The sequence below is a fragment of the Oryctolagus cuniculus genome, chromosome 1 (genome assembly GCF_051225735.1).
Source record: "Oryctolagus cuniculus isolate XC-2025 breed Fujian yellow rabbit chromosome 1, ASM5122573v1, whole genome shotgun sequence".
Taxonomy (NCBI): domain Eukaryota; kingdom Metazoa; phylum Chordata; class Mammalia; order Lagomorpha; family Leporidae; genus Oryctolagus; species Oryctolagus cuniculus.
This window is the reverse complement of record NC_142867.1, coordinates 69,579,295-69,602,984: the sequence shown is the minus strand read 5'-3', so window position 1 is coordinate 69,602,984 and position 23,690 is coordinate 69,579,295. Positions and strand designations below refer to the sequence as shown.

At 42.8% G+C, this 23,690-nt stretch overlaps 1 protein-coding gene across 10 annotated transcripts in view; it reads left to right on the top strand.

Moving 5' to 3' along the window:
• The window catches only part of NARS2 (asparaginyl-tRNA synthetase 2, mitochondrial), a 149,213-nt gene that overhangs the window by 100,795 nt on the left and 24,728 nt on the right, over positions 1-23,690 (top strand). For 7 of the 10 annotated variants that reach the window (XM_017344384.4, XM_070075945.2, XM_070075951.2 and 4 more), the window contains 4 exons: positions 561-693; positions 12,829-12,927; positions 13,026-13,063; positions 20,924-20,990. In XM_017344384.4, coding sequence (XP_017199873.1) covers positions 561-693; positions 12,829-12,927; positions 13,026-13,063; positions 20,924-20,990 — 337 coding nt within the window. Of the gene's footprint in view, positions 1-560; positions 694-12,828; positions 12,928-13,025; positions 13,064-15,784; positions 18,849-20,923; positions 20,991-23,690 lie in introns of those variants that run through there. The other 3 variants (XM_089331741.1, XM_017344379.4, XM_089331749.1) reach the window with 2 other exon arrangements.

Here is a 23,690-nt window from a genome sequence, read left to right as displayed (position 1 = left end):
AGCAAACTAGATAGTTCCTCAAAACTTTTCCTCACCCCTGAATTTCAGGGGTCATTCAGCATTTTTTGACCGACTTGGGTGGTTGTAAAGGACTTGAGTAGGCTTGAAATAAGGTGAATTGTCAGCGTATCTGATACATTTTTCATGTATTTAAAAAGATAAATGAGCACACCTTTTCCACATAAATTTTAATTTTCATCATCTAGGTCTTGGGCTGTGGTATTTTTCCTTTACTTTGTTCTTGATTGCTATGAAATGCAGTTGCCTGCTGTTTAAGGCAGCTGCAGTAGAGTGTACCCAGAAGTGGTGATGTTTCTATATTTAGTAAACTATAGGGTTTGTAAAGCAGTTGCAGATTCCTTTTGGATAAAATGGTTTCTATAAATGTAACATTTTTAATGAAACTATTATTATCATCCATTAGAGAAATAAAGTAGCTAATATATGTGGGTTTGTGGACAAGACAGAGGCATGAAACTCTTCAGAGCTTGCAGAATATTTTAAATAGTTAAAGCTACTCCTGTGGATCCTATTTTTACACTCTCAATCTTGGATTGCAGAGCTTTCGCTCAGGTGTTCACCTTTGGCCCAACATTCCGAGCTGAGAATTCCCAGAGCCGGAGACACCTGGCAGAGTTTTATATGGTGGAAGCAGAGATTTCTTTTATTGAGAATCTTCAAGATCTCACACAGGTAGGTACACAATTTTTTAAAATACCAGGTATATAAAACTCAGGTATCTGTAACATTAAAAATGTTTCTATAGGGCCAGCATTGTGGTACAGGGGGTTAGGCTGCTACCTTTGACACCAGCATCCCATATCAGAATGCTGGTTCAAATCCCAGGTGTTCCACTTCTGATCCAGCTTCCTGCTATTGCACCTGGGAAAGCAGCAGATGATGGCTAAGTGCTTGGTTTCCTGCCAGGCATGTGGGAAACCTGGATGGAGTTCTAGGTTGTTGGCTTCAGCCTGGCCCAGCCCAGGTTGTTGAGGTCCTTTTGGGAAATGAACCAGTGGATGGGAGATTGATCTGTCTCTCTCTTACTCTCCCTTCCTCCCTCTCCCTCTCTTTCTTTCTCTCCCTCTCTGTCTTCTCTCCCTCTCTGTCTTCTTCTCTCTCCCTCTTTCCTTACTTCTCTCTCCATCTCCTTCTCCCTCTCCCAGAGTTGCTCTGCTTTTCAGATAAATGAGTAATTCTTAAATAAAAATAAAATACTTCTGTATGTTTTTTTTTACCTAGTGTATCTATGTTTTATAGGCATTCTTTGAATGCAAATGGAAGCTACATGGTTTAATTAACACCAAACACCTTAGTGTAATACAGAAAAGATTCAGAAAAATTTAAGTTCATGTCCCAGCTCTTCCATTAGCTTTGCTATGAAATTACCTAACTTCATGAACATCTTTAGACTACTCAACTGTAAACTAAGAATAATTTTACTTATTTCATAAGCTTTTTGTGAGTAGTGAATCAAATAATGAATCTAATTTAAATTACCTAATATGGGATCTGGAACACGGGCAGGCTCAGTAAATAGTAGCTCTTACTTGCTAGGAAACTAAGTAAAACATCTTGATAGTTTTGTAAACATCTACAGCAGGAGTGGGGAACCTTTTTTCTGCCAAGGGCCATTTAGATATTTATAACATCATTTGTAGACCATACAAGTTATGGTCTGTGGTCTATGGGGCTGGCACTATGGTGTAGAAGGTTAAGCAGCTGCCTGCAGCACCAGCATTCCTATATGGACCCCTGTTTAAGTACTGGCTGCTGCACTTCCAACCGAGCTCCCTGCTGATATGTCAGGAAAGCAGTGGAGGATGGCCCAAATGCTTGGGCCCTGCACCCACATGGGAGACCCAAATGAAGCTCCAGGCTCCTGGCTTCACACTGGCCCAGCCCTGGCTGCTCACATTTGGGGAGTGAACTAGGGGTGGAAGATCTCTCTCTCTCTGCTTCTATCTCTTATTCTCTGTAACTCCACCTTTCAAATAAATAAAATTTTTTTAATTGGTTTGCTGTATTTGGTCAAACATTTCATTAATTCACACCTAAGGTGATAGCTGGAACTGCTTCTCTTTGAAGTGGGTGATACTAGTTGATGATGATGTTTGTTGGTCACTGTGGGGCACGGTTGACTCTTTGCAGTGATACGTTTTGAAAAGAACTGCTTGTAGCAGGAAGTTATTCCCAGTACAGATGCATATTTTAATGTGCATCACCTCAAAGTAGGAAATTCATCACTACTTATTTAATGTTTATAAAACTCAAGCAGGGGAGATCGTAGGTGATCAGGCACATTAACTGGTTGCACATTGAACTTTGTAGCAAAGATGTTCAGTTCCATTTGTTAACTTTTCACCTCCTTGAATCCTTCATTAACTACCTCAATTAGTTTGGCTCATTGACCAGCATATTCAAGTATCCTAGAAGGCCTTTGTCCTTCCAAGGTGGGGAAATGCACTGGTATTCCTTTCAAGTTGCACTTTCTACAGCCTTAATTTAGCTTCAAATGATTTCTTTTTCTTTTTCTTTTTTTTAAGATTTATTTATTTATTTGAAAGTCAGAGTTACACAGAGAGAGGAGAGGCAGAGACAGAGAGAGAGGGGTCTTCCATCCATTGGTTCACTCCCCAATTGGTTGCAATGGCTGGAGCTTCATTGATCCAAAGCCAGGAGCCAGGAGCTTTCTCTGGGTCTCCCATGCGGGTGCAGGGACCCAAGGGCTTGGGCCATCTTCTGCTTTCCCAGGCCATAGCAGAGAGCTGGATCAGAAGTGGAGCAGCAGGGTCTCGAACCAGCACCATATGGGATGCCGATGCTTCAGGCCAGGGCGTTAACCCACTGCACCACAGCACTGGCCCCAGCTTTAAATGATTTCACATTTGCAAGCAGGGAGCTGAGAAGCTGGTTTGGATCCTGCAGTTGCTATTCAGCTCTGAGCGGTAGTTAGCAATGCCTCCATGAATGCAAGCTCACACAGCTACTTGCTGTCATTGAGTTCCCTCATAGGTTTTCCCTTCATCTCCATGAACTGCTTGACTTCGTCCTGCAGTTTTAATACCTCATAAGCATGTTCCCCCAACTCAGCCACTGCACTTGACGGTGGTACACAAGATCACCACACTCGGAGTCAAGATCATTCAGTAACTCCTTAAACTAGCGACTCTTAAACTCTCTGCTTTTCACACAACTTACGCGTGACACTACTGTTGACGTCACATTGTTGAGCCTCAGTGACCGTGCACAGGCTTTCTTGGTGTGTGATGCAGTCGCATAGAATTAAATCTCTTGAATCAAAGCTGAGAGGGTTCAGTTCTTTCTTGACAAACGCAGTTTACCCTTTTGGTGAGCCAGCCATGTCTGGAACTCCATCTGTAGTAAGGCCATTTAATTTAACATTTCAAAATTTTTTTAAGTTTTATTTATTTATTTGAAAGACTCACAGAGATAGAGTGATCTTCCATCCACTGCTGCAACGGCCAGGGCTGGGCCAGTCCAAAGCCAAGAGCCAGGAGTTTCTTCCAGGTCTCTCAGGTGGGTGCAGTGACCCAAGCATTTGGGCCATCTTCCAATGCTTTCCCAGATGCATTAGGGAGCAGCATTGGAAGTGGAGCGGCTGGGACTTGAACTGGTGTCCATTTGGGATGCTGGAGGTGGTGGCTTTACCTGCTGTGCCACAGCACCAGCCCCAACTTTTCAAATGTTAATTTAGGTTTTTTCATTTAAAACAAGTCCTCCACAAGCCATGGGTGGCTTCCAGGAAGAGCAGTTCCACTTGCATAGGAAACTCTGCAGTTACCCCATGAATGAAGATGGCCAGTTGGGCAGTTTTTGCTATGTCCATTGTCTTGTCACAAGCCAGAGTGGAGAAAAATGGAAATCTCCTGCAGAATCCTTCAGTGTTCTTTCTTTTCTTTTCTAAGATTTATTTGTATTTATTTGAAAGGTAGAGAAACAGAGGGAAAAGGAGAGAGCGAGTATGGGAGAGAGATCTTCCATCTACTGATTCACTCGCCAAATAGCCGCAGTGGCCAGAACTGGGCTGATGCAAAGCCTGAAGCCAGGAGCTTCTTCTGGGTCTCCCCTGTGGTTGCAGAGGCCCAAGCACTTGGGCCATTTAGCACTACTTTTTCTAGGCTCATTAGCAGGGAGCTGGACCAGAAGAGGAGCAGCCAGGACAGCACCATATGGGATTCTGGCATTGGAAGTGGTGGCCTCACTTACTACACCACAACACCGGCCCCCTTTGGTGTTTTTTCAGCATCTGTGTTAAATCAGTAATGCGATCTGGGACTGTTCTCCAAGACTAGCTGACACTCAGAAGTGGTTTTACTTTGACACTAGTAACTCCACTGCAGCTACCATGCATTCTTTCACAAACTCTCCCTCCAGAGGCCTCAGCCTCTTTGTGATTAGCTCTCACTCCGTAAGTCATCCAAATAATGTCTCTGTCAAAAGGAGGCCCCGTGAAACTGACTTGTGATTCCAAACCCTGCTGAAGAGCATTGATTTTTTTTTTAAGATGTATTTTTTTTTTTTTTTTTAGAGGAATAGTTAGAGAGAGGGAGAGACAAAGAGAGAGAGAGGTCCTCCATCCACTGGTTCACTTCCCAAATGGCTGCAACGGCTGGAGCTGGGCCCATCTGAAGCCAGGAGCCAGGATGTTCTTCCGGGCCTCCCACATGAGTACAGGGGCCTAAGCACTTGAGCCTTCCTCTTCTGCTTTCCCAGGCCCTTAGTAGAAAACTGGAGTGGAAGTGCAGCATTTGGGACTTGAACCGGCACCCATATGGGATGCCCGGTGCCACTGCCACTAGCAGAGGCTTAACCTTCTGCGCCACAGCACTGTCCCCCACGAGCATGGGTTGTATCCAGATGCATCTGGCCTCCCAGTTCATTGAGTTTAGTGTGCTCTGAGCTGTAATGATACTCCAGATTGGCTTTTATTCATTATTGCTAATGCATCAGCACAAACTAGGCACACAGGTTTTTCTTTGACTTCTACAACAACAACAAAATAATCATTTGTTTGTTTCTGTTGGAAAGATCAACACTCTGCATCAACTTTTCTTTCCTTTGGTTGCCATTGGTAGGATATCACACGACTTAAATTCTGATAACTATCCAGTGTGTGTGTGTCACCAGTGACAAGATTATTTTTCTTTGATCACTGTTCTAATCTGGTATCTTGGATTTGGAATGTATCCAGTGTTCATATCATTGACTCCTGAGGTCTTTTCTGTGAACTCTAAGTTTCTTTTCTTCATGAGATTCAATTTTTTAAAGATTTTTTCATTTATTTATTTGAAAGTCAGAGTTACACAGAGAGGAGGAGAGGCAGAGAGAGAGAGGTCCTCTGACTAAGAGGACAGTCAGTGCCAGGCAGGCTCTGAAGGTACGTGTTGTGAAAGTGTGAACACCCTGTAGTAACACTGTGGTCATCTGGCAGTGATGAGCCGATTCCTTGCAACACTGATGAGCTTGACTCCAATGATTGACGGTGGTATTTTGATAACAGATGATAACTCCAAACCAACCTCTATTTACATGTCCAAGATCAACAATCCTCACAAAAACTGAATCTCACCCAGAAGAAGTCCTGGCTCCTGGCTTTGGATCACCATAGCTCTGGCCATTGCAGCCAGCTGGGGAGTGAACCAGCGGATGGAGGACCTCTCAGTCTCTGTCTCTTCCTCTCTCTGTAGCTCTGCCTTTTGAATAAAATAAATAAATAAATATTGAGATATTAAAAAAGAACCACTGGTTCCTAATCCTGGAATGGCTACAGCTGGACTGTGGGATCATGAGATTACAAAAAAGGAAAATCTCTCTAGCAGCAACATGAAGAATTATTTAGAGGAAGATAAAAATGGATTGGGGCAAATATTCAGCTTAGCAGTGAAGACGCCGCCTGGGACTTCCACATCCCATGTCAGAGTACCTGGGTCGAATCCTGGCTCTGCTGCTAGCTTCTTGCCATTGTGCACCCTCGGTGGCAGCAGGTATTGATCTAAGTAGTCGGATCCTTGTCAGCTGGGTGGGAGACCTATATTGAGTTACCAGCTCCTGGTTTGGGCATGGCTCAGACCAGCCTATTGTGGGCATTTGGGGAGTGGGGTGAACTAATCTTCAAATAAATTAAATAAATAGATAAAAAGCAAGGGCTGGCGCCGCGGCTCACTAGGCTAATCCTCTGCCTGCGGCGCTGGCACCTCGGGTTCTAGTCCCAGTTGGGGCGCCGGATTTTGTCTCGGTTGCTCCTCTTCCAGTCCAGCTCTCTGCTGTGGCCTGGGAGTACAGTGGAGGATGGCCCAAGTGCTTGGGCCCTGCACCCATATGGGAGACCAGGAGGAGGCGCCTGGCTCCTGGCTTCGGATCTGCGCAGCGCACTGGCCGTGGCGGCCATTTGGGGGGTGAACCAACGGAGGGAAGACCTTTCTGTCTGTCTCTCTCTCTAAAAAATAAATAAATAAAAATTTTTTAAAAATGAAAAGCAAAAGCAAATCAGGGACAAAGGGAAACTTTATTAGGAGGCTGTGGACATATAAAGATATAAAATCAGTCCTAGAGTTGGATGGACCAGGATTTGATCGTTCTATTGCTCCCTTGCTTTATGACCTTAGACAAAGGACTTAATTTCTCTGGACCTCAATTTCCTTATCTGTAAAATGAAAATGATAATTTCTCTAGGCATGTTGAGAGAATTGGGCAAATAATACATATATAGACAGCACAGTGAAATGCATTTAGTAAGTACTAAAATTATTAACTTATTATGAATTCTTTATATAATAGCTTTTGGTTGCTGTTTAGTTAGATGTGTAATTATGGGATATATATTTAATAATTTCTATCAGTTCTCCTTTCTATGTATTTATCTTGTCTTTCTATTCTTATTTACCCAGTAAATGACCCAATTCTGTTTAAAATATATATACTGGGGCTAGCTCTGTGGCGCAGCAGGTTAAAGCTGCAACCTGCAGCACCAGCATCACATATGGGTGCTGGTTTGAATCCTGGCTGCTCCATTTCCAATCCAGCTTCCTACCAATGCTCCTGGGAAAGCAGCAGAGGATGGCCCAAGTGTTTGGGCCCCTGCACCCACGTGGGAGACCCAAAAGAAGCTTCTTACTCCTGGCTTCAGCCTGGCTCTGGCCCAGCCGTTACAGCCATTTGGGTAGTGAACCAGGAGATAAAAGATTTCTCTCTCTGTCTCTCCCTCTCTCTCTGTAACTCTGCCTTTCAAATAAATAAAATAAACCTTTAAAAAATAAAATATAAGTACAATATATTCCACAATTCAAATAGATTCATGATATTGCCCTGTCTTAGGTTGACCTTTCTAGTAAACAGACTCTAAGGCAGAGATTTTTGGACAGAGGTGTTTTTAGGAAAAATTCTCAAGAACAGCTCCTAGGCCAGTGCTGCAGCTCACTAGGCTAATCCTCCACCTGCGGTGCTGGCACTGCAGGTTCTAGTCCCGGTTGGGGTGCCGGATTCTGTCCCAGTTGCTCCCCTTCCAGTCCAGCTCTCTGCTGTGGCCCGGGAAGGCAGTGGAGGATGGCCCAGGTCCTTAGGCCCTGCACTTGCGTGGGAGACCAGGAGGAAGCACCTGGCTTCTGGCTTTGGATCGGCGCAGCACGCTGGCCGTAGCAGCCATTTGGGGGGTGAACCAACGGAAGGAAGACCTTTCTCTCTGTCTCTCTCTCTCTCTCACTGTCTAACTCTGCCTGTCAACAAACAAACAAACAAACAAACAAAAACCAGCTCCTAAAAGGAAAGGAAGAAAGTAGCATTGGGTAGAGGAAAAAAAAATTGAACTATATTGAACTATGATGCATTTACAGAGGTCATAGCTTATTCTGTGGAGAACTTTGGAGTTGGAGTGGTCCTTCACAGTTGTCCCATATAAAGACAAAGGGGATAGATCTCTGTGCCTCCCCACATCAGCCAGTCATTGGACATGGCTGGCTTCTGAAAGGGATATGACCGAGAGCAAGGCAGCATTTGTGAGTTGACAGTGTCCAAAGAGAACTCAAAAATCATCAGCAGTTAACATTCCCAAGTTCCCAGATAACAGCAATTGGCCCTAAAGGAGCATTCCCACCACACGCTGTAGTATCCACTTTCATCCCTTCTTAACACTTCCTACTGATTGATCCAGGTTGGTGTTCCCTATGGGACATTTTTCTTATCCCTACTTGGGAGAGAACAAAGGTGGGAAGAGTGAATGCTACCTGCATGTAGTGAGAGGAAACATAAAACATCCTACAGCGCCCAGCACTCCCCCCAACCCCCTCCGTGTGCACACAATACACACACATACACACAAAGAATTATCTGGCGCCAAACACCAGCAGTGCGACTGTTAAATAACCCTGTTCTGCATTGTAGGGATTCCAGATCTGAGCCTCCCTGAGAGTCGTTATATTCCTTAAGCAGCTTTCATTTGAGCTCACTGTGTAGACGGTGAGGAAGTAAGAGTATTGTAAGGAATGAAACCTGTCTCCATTGCCCAATGTAGATACCAAAGGGAAAAGTTACAGACAATGCATACTTTAGAGTTTACTAAACATTTAAAGTCTTTGCTCTATAATTTATTTTGTGATAAGATGTGGTTGCAAAATAAATTTTATTTCCTCAGCTGTATTAGTGAGAACATTGAGTAATAGATAATATAAGCTGCAGACCTTTTTAGTAAGTTGTGAGCAGGATTCAGTTGCAGATTTTAGCTTTGCACTTAGTCAACAAGTCCATGAAATTCTTTTATTCTCCTGTAAATATGATAAGTGGGCCATTTCAGATCTAATGTTAATGTTTGAAATGAATCAAGTGGGCCATTTCAGATCTAATATTAATGTTTGGAATGAATCATTTCTTTATGTCATTCTCTTTTTCTTCCATTCATTCTCTTTGTTAATATTTCTAGATACCCTAGTTGATGGATTTTTAGGTTAATTTATTAAGCACTGGTTACTTATTTATTTTTTGAGGCTTACTTATTTTAGAGGCATACTGACAGAGGGAGAGAGAGAGACAGAAAGAGATCTTCTTCCATTGGTTCACTCCCTAAATGGCCATGATGATCAACACTGTATCAGACATGAAGCCAAGAGCCAGGAACACTGTCAAGGTCTCCCACGTGGGTGGCCATGGTCCAAGTAGTTGGCCATCTTCCACTGCCTTCCCCAGGTGCATTAGCAGGGCGCTAGATCAGAAGCAGAGCAGCAGGGACTCAAACTTGTACTTTGATATGGGATGTCAGCATCACAGAATGCAGCTTAACCCACTGAGCCACAGTGCTGGCCCCAAGCACTGACTGTTAAAACCGAGGAATAATATGAACCAGACCAAAACAGAGAATAACTTTCAAAAATATTTTTTTGTGAATTTTGCCCATTTTAAATGTTTACTTTATTTCGTCTACTGGAAAGGCAGAGATTTTGTGTTCACTGGTTCACTTCCCAAATGCTGGCAATAGCCCAGGTCTCTGACTAGAAATAGGAGCTTTCTTCCAGAAGTTCTGCTTCCTGTACTGCTGAAACAATTCAGCATTTCACCTCCAAATCAAAACCAGGAGACAAAGGAAGGAAAATAGAACTGTGAAGTTCATCTCCATTAGTTTTTTAGTTCCAGGTGACCATTCCCCAGTCTGCCTGCTTAGACAGAAAATTTGTGGTTAACTCAACTTCATTTTGGCCAGCTAGAAAGATAAAAAGGCTTAAGTGTTAATATTTCTATTTTTCACTCCTGAAAGTTGTTATAGGTTGGACAGTTCATTACATAGTTACACAGGTCTTAATGATGACCTCCATGAAGCTAATAATAAATAGGCACTTAAGTAAGAATTTTACGTTTTTGTGAAAGGGATTTGCTACTTGAGTTCTTGTTTACTTGATTCTCCATGGGTGGTCCTCAAGGCATGCACTATTGAATGATTTAGTTCATTGGAATATGAACTTTTTTTCCTAAAGACAAAAGAAAACATTGTACCCCTAAAAGTAATCTCCCACTTCTCTTTTCTCTATTTTGTAAATTATTCTGTGGAATTACCTTGGTGAAGGGTAGTCTCAAATATTGAATCAAGGGTGGGTATTGTGGCGCAGTGTGTTAAGCTGCCCCTTGGGACATCTGCATCTCATGTCATAGTGCTGGTTTGAGCCCTAACTACTTCATTGCCAGTCCAGTTTCCTCCTAATGCATTCTGGGAAAGAAGTGGATGATAGCCCAGGTACTTGAGTCCCTGCTACCCAGATAGAGTTCTGGGTTCCTGGCTTCAGCCTGGCTCAGTGCTGGCTAGGCTGTTTACAGGCATTTTGGGATTAAGCCAGTGTATGAAAGATCTCTCTCTCCCTCTCACCTTCTCTCTCTGTCATTCTGCTTTTCAAATCAAATAAATCAATCTTTTTAAAAATTACTGAATCAGAGTTTGTAACAAAGGATTTTTCCTACTCATAAGCTATAAGCACTTGGGTATTCCTGTTAAGTTGTTTTGCAATTTTAAACCATCTTAGGGTTGTGCTGACCCTTCAGTTAAGTTTCTCTTTTCTCCCAGTATATTTATAGCATGTAGTCTGAAAGTCAAGGTTAGGAAAGCCAGTGATTTTTTTTCTTCAAATGGAAATTTACTGCTTATACAAGATAGCAATTTAACAGCCCCAGTGGTCAAAGTTTCTGTCTTACAGAGAGCTGTATTGTGTCACTCAGTAATGCAGGCATCCAGTCTCCCTGATCTTTTTCCTCCTAGTATGTGTCTACTCTGCTTAGTGACTGATGTATATAACCCTTCATAAATCATTCATTTACTTAGTAATTCCTTTATCTCAGTGCTGGACTGAAGGTGATTGAGCCTTCAGGTAAAGGATCCTCAGTCTTCCTTCTCCTTCCACCAAGTTATTCCTTACTACTGTGACCTTGTCCCCTGGCCTCCTCTAGTTTTCTCTGTTTTCCTTTCCTTTCCTCCACTGGTTTAGAATGCATACACTCTGTTTCTGTAATTGTAGTGGTGTACTTTACACTTTTTACATGAAATCCGAAGTTAAACATTTCTCTCCTAATGTAGAATACTAGGCCCTGAGAAAGCTCTTAATTCTGCTTATTTCCTTCAGATTTGTCTTGACTGTTGCCTCGTCTTTTTATTCTAACTTGTTTCCCCACTCCTCAGATTAATTGTGATGACTCTTCTACATTGCCAGTGCCTTGTACCCACATGCTTATCAGTTTCTTTCATTATATTAGATTGACAAGTTGGAAGCATGTGACCATAGTAACAGAAGGTAAGAGAATTAACTAGGAATGCAGTACAACTTAGCAAGACATCTTTAATTTAGAAGATATTTCTACTCTCGCTGTGTTTCCAGCCTGCATAGGGTGTTCCAGTGATGCATTAGAGGGAAGAAAGATCCTAGCCTTTGAAGAAGCTTGTGCTTTTTATAAATGATGTGTCTTTGTGAATACATTAGGAGGGTATGGTATGATCTCTTTGGGTTTCATTTAAAAGATTTTACAGCAGGTTAAGCCTCTGCTTACAATGCCAGCATAATGGAGCTTCAGTTCAAGTACCAGCTGTTCTACTTCCAATCCAGCTTCTTGCTGATGCCCCTGACAAAGCAGCAGATGATGGCCCAAGAATTTGGGCTCCTCCTACCTACGTGAGAGATCTGGATGGATTTCTAGGCTCCTGGCTTCAGCCTGGCTCAGCCCTGGCGGTTGTAGCCATTTGGGGAGTGAACCAGCAGATAGAAGATTGATCTCTGTATCTCCTTTTCTCCCTGTAACTCTGCCTTTCAAATAAATAAGTCTTAAAGACTAGGGTGGGAAATATATCTAAAATCTTTTTAAAAAAGATTTACTTATTTATTTGAAAGGCAAAGTGACAGAAGAAGAAAGAAAGAGAGAGATCTTCAAACCATTGGTTCACTTCCCAGTGACCACAACAACTGGGACTAGGCCAGGCCAAATCAAGGAATCTGGAACTCCATCCAAGTCTCCCACATGCATGGAGGGGCCCAAGCACTTGAGCCATCTTCTGCTGCTTTCAGAGGCACATTCACAGGGAGCTGGATTGGAAATAGAGCAGCTGGGATGCAAACTGGCGCTCATATGGGATGCTGGCATCGCAGGGGGCTGCTTAACCTGCTCAGCCACATTGCCAACCCCTCCAGTTACTGTTTCTTATATGATCAAGTTAGTTTCTCATGAATTTTCTATGGACGCCCCTGGTAGAATGAAATATTATATAATGATTTGTGTTAAATGCCTTGTGTTACTTTTACTTTATGCTTTAGCACAGCAAAATTGTACACATTCGTATTTAGATGCATCATTGCGCTCAGATTTAAAGTTTATTTTCATTTTCCAGTGACTGCATAAATCACCTTTCAAAATGTTCTTCCTCTTGACAACTACTAACGTTTGTTGTATGCTTCTCCAAGTCAGGTACTAAGCTAAGTCTTACATGTGGATTGTCTCATTTAATTCTGACAACAATCCTGTAAACTAGGTATTATTATTGTCCTGATTCTGTAAGTGAGTTTGTTGAAATTTAGAGTCATCTACTGGTTATATCCGTTCACTTGACATCTCATCTCAGGACCACTATTACAGCTATTAACATAAAAATTCAGACTTTTTTTTTTATTCCTTTATGAGAAGAAATTGAGATGCCTGGGAAACTGAACGCATTTGCTATAGTACATTCAGGGGTTGAGAGACCCAAGGATTTAGTTGCTAAAACCTGGAGGCCTGACCTTCTGGAGCCCTGGATAGGTTTTATATCAGGAGTCACTTCCTAACCAGACGGTTCTCTGGTGTTTCTCTTAGATTATGGAGGACCTCTTTAAGTCTACAGCAATGATGGTGCTCTCAAACTGTCCTGAAGATGTTGAACTCTGTCACAAATTCTTAGCACCTGGCAAAAAGGTAATTAGTTTTGTGGATAAAGCCCAATGCATCTGTTCTTGAAATATGTTAATTACATGCAGTGAATATAATTTTGTTTTTTGTGTTTTCTCACCAAGGACAGATTAGAACATATGCTAAAAAACAACTTCTTAATGTAAGTAGATGTTATGCTTTCTCTGAACTGTGCTTATACTTTGTCATTGTATTTATCACATTGTATTTTATTTTTTGTTTATATGTCCTCAGATCTGAGGCAAGATCCATGTTCTGGTTATTTTATATATAGCTCTTATGTTTGTTTCCTGACTGACAGTGTGACACGAATGATTGAATTAATAAACCATAGCAAGATGAGTGAACATAGTATCTATTAACTGTGTTACTACAGTTCAGACATACACAGCTGTTCCTCAGCATCTATGGGGGACTTGTTCCAGAACCTCCCACAGGTACCAGTATCCATGCAGGCTCAAGACACTTCTTTTGAAAGGCAGAGTTTCAGAGAGAGAGGGATCTCCCACCTGCTAGTTCACACCCCAAATGGCTTGCAACAGCCAGGACTGGGCCAGGCCAAAGCCAGGAGCCTCATGTGAGATGCCAGGAACCAGGCATCTCACCAGGCAACAGTTTTACCCACTATGCCACAATGCTGGCCCCCCTCAATACTTTTATAAGGTACAGTATTTTTTTTTAAAGATTTTTATTTATTTATTTGAAAGTCAGAGTTACACAGAGAGAGAAGGAGAGGCAGAAAGAGAGAAAGGTCTTCCATCCGATGGTTCACTCCCCACTTGGCCGTAACGGCCGGAGCTGTGCTAATCCAAAGCCAGGAGCCAGGAGCTGTTTCCGGGTCTCCCATGTGGGTGCAGGGGCCCAAGGACTTGTGCCATCTCTACTGCATTCCCAGGCCATAGCAGAGAGCTGGATCGGAAGTTGAGCAGCCAGGTCTCGAACCGGCACCTGTATGGGATGCTGGTGCTTCAGGCCAGGTATTTAACCTGATACATCACAGTGCCGGCCCCTATAAGATACAGTATTGAGGCTGGCACTATGGCATAATAGGTTAGGCCCTGGCCTGTGATACTAGCATCCCATATGGGTGCCAGTTAAAGTCCTGGCTGCTCCACTTCTAGCTCCCTGCAAATGCACCTGGGAAAGCAGCAGAAGATAGCCCAGGTGGTTGGGCCCCTGCACCCGAATGGGAGACCTGGAGGAGGTTTCTGGCTCCTCGCTTCAGATTGGCCCCACTCTAGCCATTGTGGCCTTTTGGGGAGCAAACCACTAGATGGAAGATCTCTCTCTCTCTCTCTCTCTCTCTCTCTCTCTCTGTAGCTCTGCCTCTCAAGTAAGTAAATAAGGCACAGTATTTGTATTTTACCTACATATGTCCTTCTGTATATTTTAAATAATTCCATGATTACTTATAATACCTAATGTTATATAAATCATTGTTGTAGTATATTGTTTAGGGAATAATGACAAAAATAAAAGTTGGTATGGGTTCAATACATATATAATTTTTTTTAATACTTCCAATCTGAGTTTGCTTGAAATCTAGATACAGAACCAGCAGAGGGCTGACAGTAGTAACTTGAATACTCAAAATTTGGCTTGTTTGAAAACAAACTTTAAAAAAATTGTACAGAGATAGTTGTAGCAGGACAAGAATGGGAATAGAAAACCAATTCGGAGTCTGGCATAGTCATCTAGGTGAGAGTCAGTGGAGATCTGAACCATGTATTAGTCAGGCTTCTCCAGAGAAATGAGATCAACAGAGTGTGTGGGTGTGGGTAGAGAGAGAGAGAGACTGAGAGGCAGGGAAAGAGAAAGAGTGAAAGATTTTAAGGAATTAGCTCATGTGACTGTGGAGACTTGGTGAGTTCAGAATCTGACAGGATAGACCAACAGGCCAAGGACTCAGAGAGGAGCTGCTGTTTAAGTTCAAAGGCAGTCTCCTGGCAGAATTCCCTCTTTCTTGGGGAGAAGTCAGCCTTTGTTCTAGTAAGACCTCCAACTGATTGGATGCAACTCACCCACATGATGTGGGTAATGACTTTAGTGAAAGTCCATTGATTTAAAAGCTAATCTTGCCAAAAAACACATTCACAGAAACATTCAGAATTGTGTTTGACCAAATATCTAAGCACTATAGCCCAGCCATGTTGACGCATAAAATTAACCATCTCAAACCCCGTATGGTGGCAGGAGAAATTGTCTTATTCAGGATATATGTTAGAGATAGGGAAAACAAGTCTTGCTAAGAAAAAGATAAGAATCATGGGTGACTTCAAGCTTTTTGTGTCATACAGCTATCAAATGAGATTGCCTGGGGCCAGTGCTGTGGCTCAGTGAGTTTAGATGCCACCTGCAGTGCCGGTATGCCATGTGGGCACCAGCTCCAGTCCTGGCTGCTCCACTTCCGATCCAGCTCTCTGCTATGGCCTGGGAAAGCAGTAGAAGGTGGCCCAAGTGTTTGACCCAGAAGAAGCTCTTGGATCCTGGCTTTGGCCTGGCCTAGCCCCAGTCTAGCCTGAGAAGTTGCAGCCTTTTAGGGAGTGAACCAGCCTATAGAAAATCTCTCTCTGTCTCTTTGTCTCTCTGTCTGTCTCTGTTTCAGCATTTCAAATAAATAAATAAATAAATCTTTAAAAAAATTTAAAAACTGAGGTTGTCCTCCCTTGAGATTTGTATAACTGTAGAGTAAGGGATGGCTTTGGGGAGAGCTGGGATGGTATCTGAACTTAGACATGGTATTGAGATACTTTTCAGACAACTAATTATAGATGCTGTTTAGGCAGTTGATAAAAAAAGGATCTGGAGTTTACAGGAGAGTTCTCTGAACATGAGCATATTAATAAAATGTGTGATTAACTAGGTAGGAAAGAAGTAATCTGAGCCTCTGAGAGAATCTGTGCTGATGACAAAGCCAAGGATAAGAACTGAATTATCCAGCTCCTGTCTAATGGATGCGATCCAAGATGGGAAAAGGAATATCCATCATTTATTGAATATTTACTGTGAGTGAAACTGTGACAGACTTTACTTATATTAGTAAACATATATCTACACTTGATTTCATTGTCACAACCACAGAGTTATTCCCATTTTACGAATGAAGGATTAATGCAAAGAGGTGAAGCAAGTGAAAATGAACCAGAGATTAAAATTCAAATTCAAATTCCATCTGATTTCAGAAGTTTTGTTTTTAGCTACTGTATGTAGTTGAAAGGTTTACTGGAATTACTGGTGGAGTGCTTACAGTTCCCCCACTGGCTTATGACCATTACATATCACAGGGCTTGTCTGTACAATATTAAGATTGGGAGATGACCTCATGGGCTATAACAGTTCAGTCATTGCCATTATCATCACCCATTCTGCAGAATACAAATCATAATTACAGTTTGAATTTATGGGGAGAGTGATGTCAGCAAGATGATAAATAGGAGGTCCTAGGATTCACTCCCCGCACAGAAAGTCTGCCTAGCAACTATCCACAAACAACACCTTTGTGAAACCCCAGTACTTGGGAGTGAGTCTGAGACACCCACACATACTACACCACTGAAAACAACTGCACTAGGAAGAGAAATGGTCTCACTGTGTCCACACTGCCCCTCCTCTAAGTAGGCACAGTGCCACACAGAGAAGATTCCCCCTGGGCCTCTAGTTCCTACCATGGGAAAAGAGAGCTAAAGATAGACCCTGAGCTCCCCTAGCATCCTAGAACACTTTCCAGGAGCCCTACTCTTGCTCACTCATGTTAAATCTTGGGGGTAACATCAAGGATAGGCTGACTGAGGTCAGATAAGAACAAAGAAGTCCCAGCCCATAGGTATTGGTATTAGCTCTGTGTTCCTGCCAGCAGTGGTGCCCAGAGATACCAGCCAGTGGTATAGTTCACTCACAAGGCCAAGCAGGTAACTCCCAGAAACTAAATTGGCAATTCTACCTACCATGCGTTCCTACTGGTCACATCCTATGCCCAGCCTCCAAGCCCACTCTGCAGCTCCCCACAGGCAGGCAGGCAGGCAGGCAGGCCTCAACTAGCCATGTCTTAGTATAGCCTCAATCCATCAGACCTGAGCAGTAGTTCCTCCTAAACCTGCAGCCAAGTCTACAGTGCTGCACAGCTACAGAATACAGTTCTATTGGCCAGGCCCAGAACGCAGCCTGCAACCCTTCCCAGACAGGCAGTCACAGTCAGTGCCCAGCTAATAGCTCCACCTGAGTCTGAGGTGGGTGATCTCATAGACAGCATAGCCAGTTGGTCGCCCTCCCCAGCCTGAGAGAAAAAGCATCCTAGGCTACCTAGATCCTCAACTGAAGTTCTGACTAGCTGTGGTTTGGCCCATCCAGAATCCCAGGCTAGCCTCTCTCTCTGCCTCTCCTCTCTCTGTGTAACTCCGACTTTCAAATACATAAAATAAATCTTTAAAAAAAAATCAGAATTGGGCAATGATTGAATTTATGTTATCAAGTAGAAATATAGGTAAATTCAATTTTTTTTTATTTGACAGAGTTATAAACAGTGAGAGAGAGAGACAGACAGAGACAGAGACAGAGAGAAAGGTCTTCCTTCCGTTGGTTCACTCCCCAAATGGCCACCACGGCTGGCACTACACCGACCTGAAGCCAGGGGCCAGGTGCTTCTTCATGGTCTCCCATGCGGGTGCAGGGCCCAAGCACTTGGGCCATCCTCCACTGCCCTCCCAGGCCACAGCAGAGAGCTGGACTGGAAGAGGAGCAGCTGGGACTAGAACTCGGCGCCCATGGGATGCCAGCACCGCAGGTGGAGGATTAACCGAGTGAGCCACGGCACCAGCCTGGTAAATTCAATTATTTTTATCTCCTTTAAAATATTCAAGTTTTTGAAACATTTACCTTCTTTATTTAGTCTTCATTTATCTCTGATTTTTAGAAAAAGTATTCCTATCATCTCTCCAGCTTAGCAGTTTTACTCTACTGGCTTTAGAATGATGAATGTCCATCATTCAACAATGATAAGTTTGAAACATGAAGGCAGTTTGAAGCTATAGTATGATGTCTTTTCTTCCTTTCCTCAAGTAGTACTTTAAAGCATTTTCTGGAAAGAAGAAATATTGTGCTCTGTACATACCAAGAAGAAGTACTCAGTTGAGAAAGTTGATAAAGGGCATTAAGGATACCCAGTCTCAGACTTTGTGGCACAGTGGGTTAAGCCTACTACATACCACATTGGAGCGCAGCTACGGAACTACTGTTTCTAATCCAATTTCCTGCTAATGCATCCTGAGATGGCTCAAGTTCTTGGACCCCTGCTACCCATTTGGGAGACCCAGGTGGAGTTCCAGGCTCTTGATTTCAGCCTGACCCAGCCCTCACTATTGTGGGCATTTGGAGATATTTATATCGTCATTCATTCATATTCTCTCTCCCTTTTCTCTCTCTCTTTATCTCTCTCTTTCCCCCCCACTTCAAGTAAATGAAAAAGACATTTGAGGGGGAAAAAAAAGATATTTAGTGTCAAAACTGTAATTTCAAATTGGAAAGCTTTGCTTTAAATTAAAGTCTGCGGGGAGGAGAGCAGGAGATCTTCAGACATGAGAGTTGTTTTTCCTTAATGGAACAGTAGCATATAAATGGAACAAGATCCTTCTGCTTCCCCTTTGGACTGCACTTGATAATTCTCAATGTAATTGGTAGATTATATCAAGTAATTGATGGAATAGAACAGTAGAATGTCTAAGCAGGAAAGAACTTTAGACAGAGTAGTCTGGTCTCCTTAATTTTTTAATGCTTGTGTAACAGGTCACAGAAATAAATAGCATGCCTTCACTAAGTTGAAAGTGATTTACATAGCTAGTAAATGGTAAAGGCAGAAAAAGAACCCGGAGTCTTTCATCTTTTCTGTTGACTGAACATATAAAACTCCATGTGTTTTAAGTATTGTCCCAGCAGTTCACAGCTAGGCTCTGTCATCAGATCAGGGCTTATTTCTTTGGCAAGTTTCTGATCCTCTCTGAGCATCCATTTCCCTTCTCCCAAATGCTGATTTCTGTGATTATTACTACAACTACTGCTGCCAGTGCCACTAATGCCACCACCATCATTACATCTAAAATTACCTGTGTTTTAATACTAGATTTTATTGAATAGAATTTCCATCCTAAAAAAAAAAAACAAAAAAAAAAAAAAACTACTAGACACTGAAAACATAGCTTTGTGGACTTTCTTCATCCTGTAATACACAACTGTTTCCAGTTAATTTTTGCAAATCTGAGCTTCATTTTTACTTATATGGATAGGTTTTTGGTAGTTTTTTTTTTTTTTTAAGATTTATTTATTTATTTGAAAGTCAGAGTTACACAGAGAGGAGAGGCAGAGAGATAGAGAAAGGTCTTCCATCCAATGGTTCACTCCCTAGTTGGCCACAACAGCCAGAGCTGCACCAATCTGAAGCCAGGAGCCAGGAGCTTTTTCTGGGTCTCCCCATGTGGGTGCAGGGACCCAAGGACTTGTGCCATCTTCTACTGCTTTCCCAGGCCATAGCAGAGAGTTGGAAGAGGAGCAGCCGGTTCCCGAACTGGTGCCCACATAGGATGCCAGTACTGCAGGCCAGGGCTTTAACCCACTGTGCCACAGTGCTGCCCACCCCCCCTTTTTTAAAGATTTATTTAGGGGCCGGTGCTGTGGTGCAGCGGGTTAAAGCCCTGGCCTGAAGCACCAGCATCCCGTATGGGTGCTGGTTTGAGACCTGGCTGCTCAACTTCCGATCCAGCTCTCTGCTATGGCCTGGGAAAGCAGTGGAAAATGGCCCAAGTCCTTGGGCCCCTGCGCTCATATGGGAGACCTGGAGAAAACTCCTGGCTTCGGATTGGCGCAGCTCCGGCCATTGCGGCCATCGGGGGAGTGAACCACCGAGTGGAAGACCTCTCTCTCTGTCTCTACCTCTCTAACTCTTTCAAATAAATAAAATAAAAAAATAAAAACATCATAAAAAGATTTATTTATTTATTTATTTGAAAGAGTTATACAGAGAGGAGAGGCAGAGAGAGAGAGGGAAAGAGGGGGAGGAGGAGGATTGGTAGTAAGTTTTTAAAAAGATTTTTTGAAAGTCAGTTCCACAGAGGGACAGAGAAAGAGATCTGTCCACTGGCCACTCCTCAGATGGCCCCAATGGCTGGAGCTAGGCCCAGCCAAACCCAAGAGCCAAGAGCCTAGAGCCTCCTATAGGTCTCCCATGTGGATAGCAGGGGCCCAGGCACTTGGGCCATCCTCCACTGTCCTTCCCAGGCTACTGAGAGGGAGCTAGATTAGAAGTGGAGCAGCTAGAACACAAACCAGTGCCCATTTGGGAGACAGGCATTGCAGTCATTGACCTCACCCACTATGCCACAGTGCCAGCCCCTTAGTGGTTATTTTTTGAATTCAAGGTCCTTCAGAAAGTTTCTAAAATCTTTTAATCATATAAAAACTGTTAGGGGCATTGTAGCACAGCAGGTTAAGGTTCCATGTGTGAAGCCAGTGTCCCATTTGATTCCCAGCTGCTCCATTTCCAATCTAGCTCACTGCTGATTTGCCTGAGAAAGCACTGGAGGATGGCACAAGTGCTTGGTCCGCTGCAACCACATGTGCTCCTGTCTCACTCTCACTCTGCCTTTCAAGTAGATGAAAAGTAAACACTTTAAAAATGCTATTCTGTGGATATATTATTGTTATATATTATATTATATATATTATTGTTATATATTGATACATATTTCAGATGTTTTCAGTCTTTTGCTATTGTAAATCATGACTGCATATATCTATTTAATACTATTACAAGTAAATTTTATATATTAAGTTTGCACAGGGAAATATGGAATTGTTGGGTTGTAGCTTTTAACTAGTATATATTTTGAAAGATACTGCCAAAGACATTGATCTCACAGACTGTAGGGGAATAGGCTTTTTGTAGTTTTAATGTCAACTAGCTAACTGCAGTCCTATTGTATTGATCTTTCTCTGCTTGTACTTTTATTTTCTTCAGAATTTCTTATACCGAAGCAGTGGAAATCTTAAAGAAAGCATCCCAGAATTTTACCTTCACCCCAGAGGTACTAATGTGTGTGGGCATGGGGGCTGAAAATACAAGTATATTTATCTTTTCTATTCATGAAGACTCCTTCAAAATAACCTTTTTTCTTTTAAACCAATGTATAATTTTGCCTCATTTGTATATAGGTTTTGTTTCATGGTTATAGGACATTGTTGAAATACTTAATTTGGAAGTAAAATGGTATCAAGGTTAGGAAGGTGAAAATCCTAAAAAAGAAGTGAATCCTAAAACATCCAAAAATGAATGGTAAAAGAACATTACTGTGTCCACAGCAACAAAACAAATAACCCAGTTAAGAAATGGGCAGGGGCCGGTGCTGTAGCGTAGCAGGTAAAGCCATTGCCAGCAGTGTCAGCATCCCGTATGGGCGCCGGTTCGAGTCCTGGCTGCTCGACTTCCGATCCAGCTCTCTGCTATGGCCTGGGAAAGCAATGGAAGATGGCCCAAGTCCTTAGGCCCCTACACCCACGTGGGAGACCCAGAAGAAGCTCCTGGCTCTAGATTGGCACAGTTCCGGCCGTTGGGCCAATTAGGCGGTGAACCAGTGGATAGAAGACCAATCTCTCCTCTTTCTCTCTCTCTACTTAACTCTGACTTTCAAATAAATAAATAAATCTTAAAAAAGATAGTCATTTAAAATAAAAAGAGAGATGGGCAAAGGACTTCAACAGACATTTTTCAAAAGAAGAAATCCAAATGGCCAACAGACACATGAAAAGGATCACTAGCTGTCAGAGAGATACAATTCAAAACCACTGTGAGGTTTCACCTCACCCCAGTTAGAATGGCTTTTTTTTTTTTTTTTTTTTTTTTTTTTTTTTTTGTACAGGCAGAGTGGACAGTGAGAGAGAGAGACAGAGAGAAAGGTCTTCCTTTTGCCGTTGGTTCACCCTCCAATGGCTGCCACGGCCAGCACGCTGCGGCCAGCGCACCACGATGATCCGAAGGCAGGAGCCAGGTGCTTCTCCTGGTCTCCCATGGGGTGCAGGGCCCAAGCACTTGGGCCATCCTGCACTGCACTCCCAGGCCATAGCAGAGAGCTGGACAGGAAGAGGAGCTACCGGGACAGAATCCGGCGCCCCGACCGGGACTAGAACCCAGTGTGCCGGCACCGCTAGGTGGAGGATTAGCCTATGGAGCCACGACGCCGGCCCTAGAATGACTTTCATACAGAAATCAACAAAAAACAAATGCTGGCAAGAATATGGAGAAAAAGGAAATAGAAGAGTTATCTACACCCCCATGTTTATTGCAGCTCAATTCACAGTAGCTAAGACATGGAACCAACCTAAATGCCCATCAACTGAAGAAGAAATTATGGGATATGGACTCTATGGAATACTGCACAGCAGTACAAAAAAAAATGAAATCCGGTCATTTGCAACAAAATGGATGAATCTGGAAAACATCATACTTAGTAAAATAAGCCGACCACATATGTTCTCCCTGATCTGCAAGAACGAATAGAACACCTAAAACAAAAGCTGTAGAAGTGAAATTGACACTTCGAGAAGGAATGACTTGAGCTACCCTTGTCTTGACTGTCGAGGAAAGTTTCATTTTTTTTCTTCATGCGATTTGTTAAACTCATTACTTAACATAGAGTTAATCGTATGCATATAAAATCAATTGAGGATGGATCTCAGTAAAAAAAAATAAGAGTCGGAATAAGAGGAGGAAGAGGAAGTTTGTAACTGTAAAGCTGTATAGATCTGCATACATTCCTATGGACTTCTAAAAGTACAGTTTAAAAACTTGTCAGGGGATTGGTGCCATGGCACAGAGTAGATTAATCCTCCTCCTGTGGTGCCAGCATCACATATGGGCACTGGTTCTAGTCCCGGCTGCTCCTTTTCCAGTCCAGCTCTCTGCTGTGGCCTGGGAAAGCAGTGGAAGATGGCCCAAATGCTTGGGCCCCTGTACCCACATGGGAGACCAGGAAGAGGCTCCTGGCTCCTGGCTTCAGATAGGCACAATTCCGGCCAATGTGGCCATTTGGGGAGTAAGCCAATGGAAGGAAAACCTTTCTCTCTGTCTCTCCTTCTCACTGTCTGTAACTCTACCTCTCAAACAAATAAATAAAATCTTAAAAAAAACTTGTCATGAGACCCCAAATCCCATTAAGCTGGGTGCTAAAAATGCCGTCTTAATTGTTAAAGTGATCATATTAAGTGTTAAGGTGAACATATAGGTAGGATTAAGAGTTAAAGTGATCATATAAATAGGATCAAGTGTCTGGTAATAATAATAGGTAGAATTAAAAAAGGAAAGAATGTTCCAAAATAGGAGGCAGTCCACACAGCAAACTCATGTAATGACAATCGCTTTAAGTAGCACTCTGACCTCAGAATCAGCCTTTAAGGCTTTCTGGTCTGTCTGAAAAGCCTGTGAGATCATTTCAGGCATGGAAAGCCAAGACACTGTGGCAGAAACTGTTCTCCATGAAGGATCTCTGTGAGTGAAACCCCAGCAGAAAGAAGTGGCCATCGAAGAAGGAGGTCCTTTTCTGTAAAGGGAGGAGAGAACTTCCACTTTGCTTATGGCCTTGTCTAAATACTGACAGAGTTTGTGGATTCAAAAGGCTTTCATAGCCTAGGAGCTCATGTCAAGAGCCTCAGGTGATCACTGACATCATACATAAGATTGTTAATTGTTAAATTAACAACAGGAGTCACTGTGCACTAACTTCACATGCAGG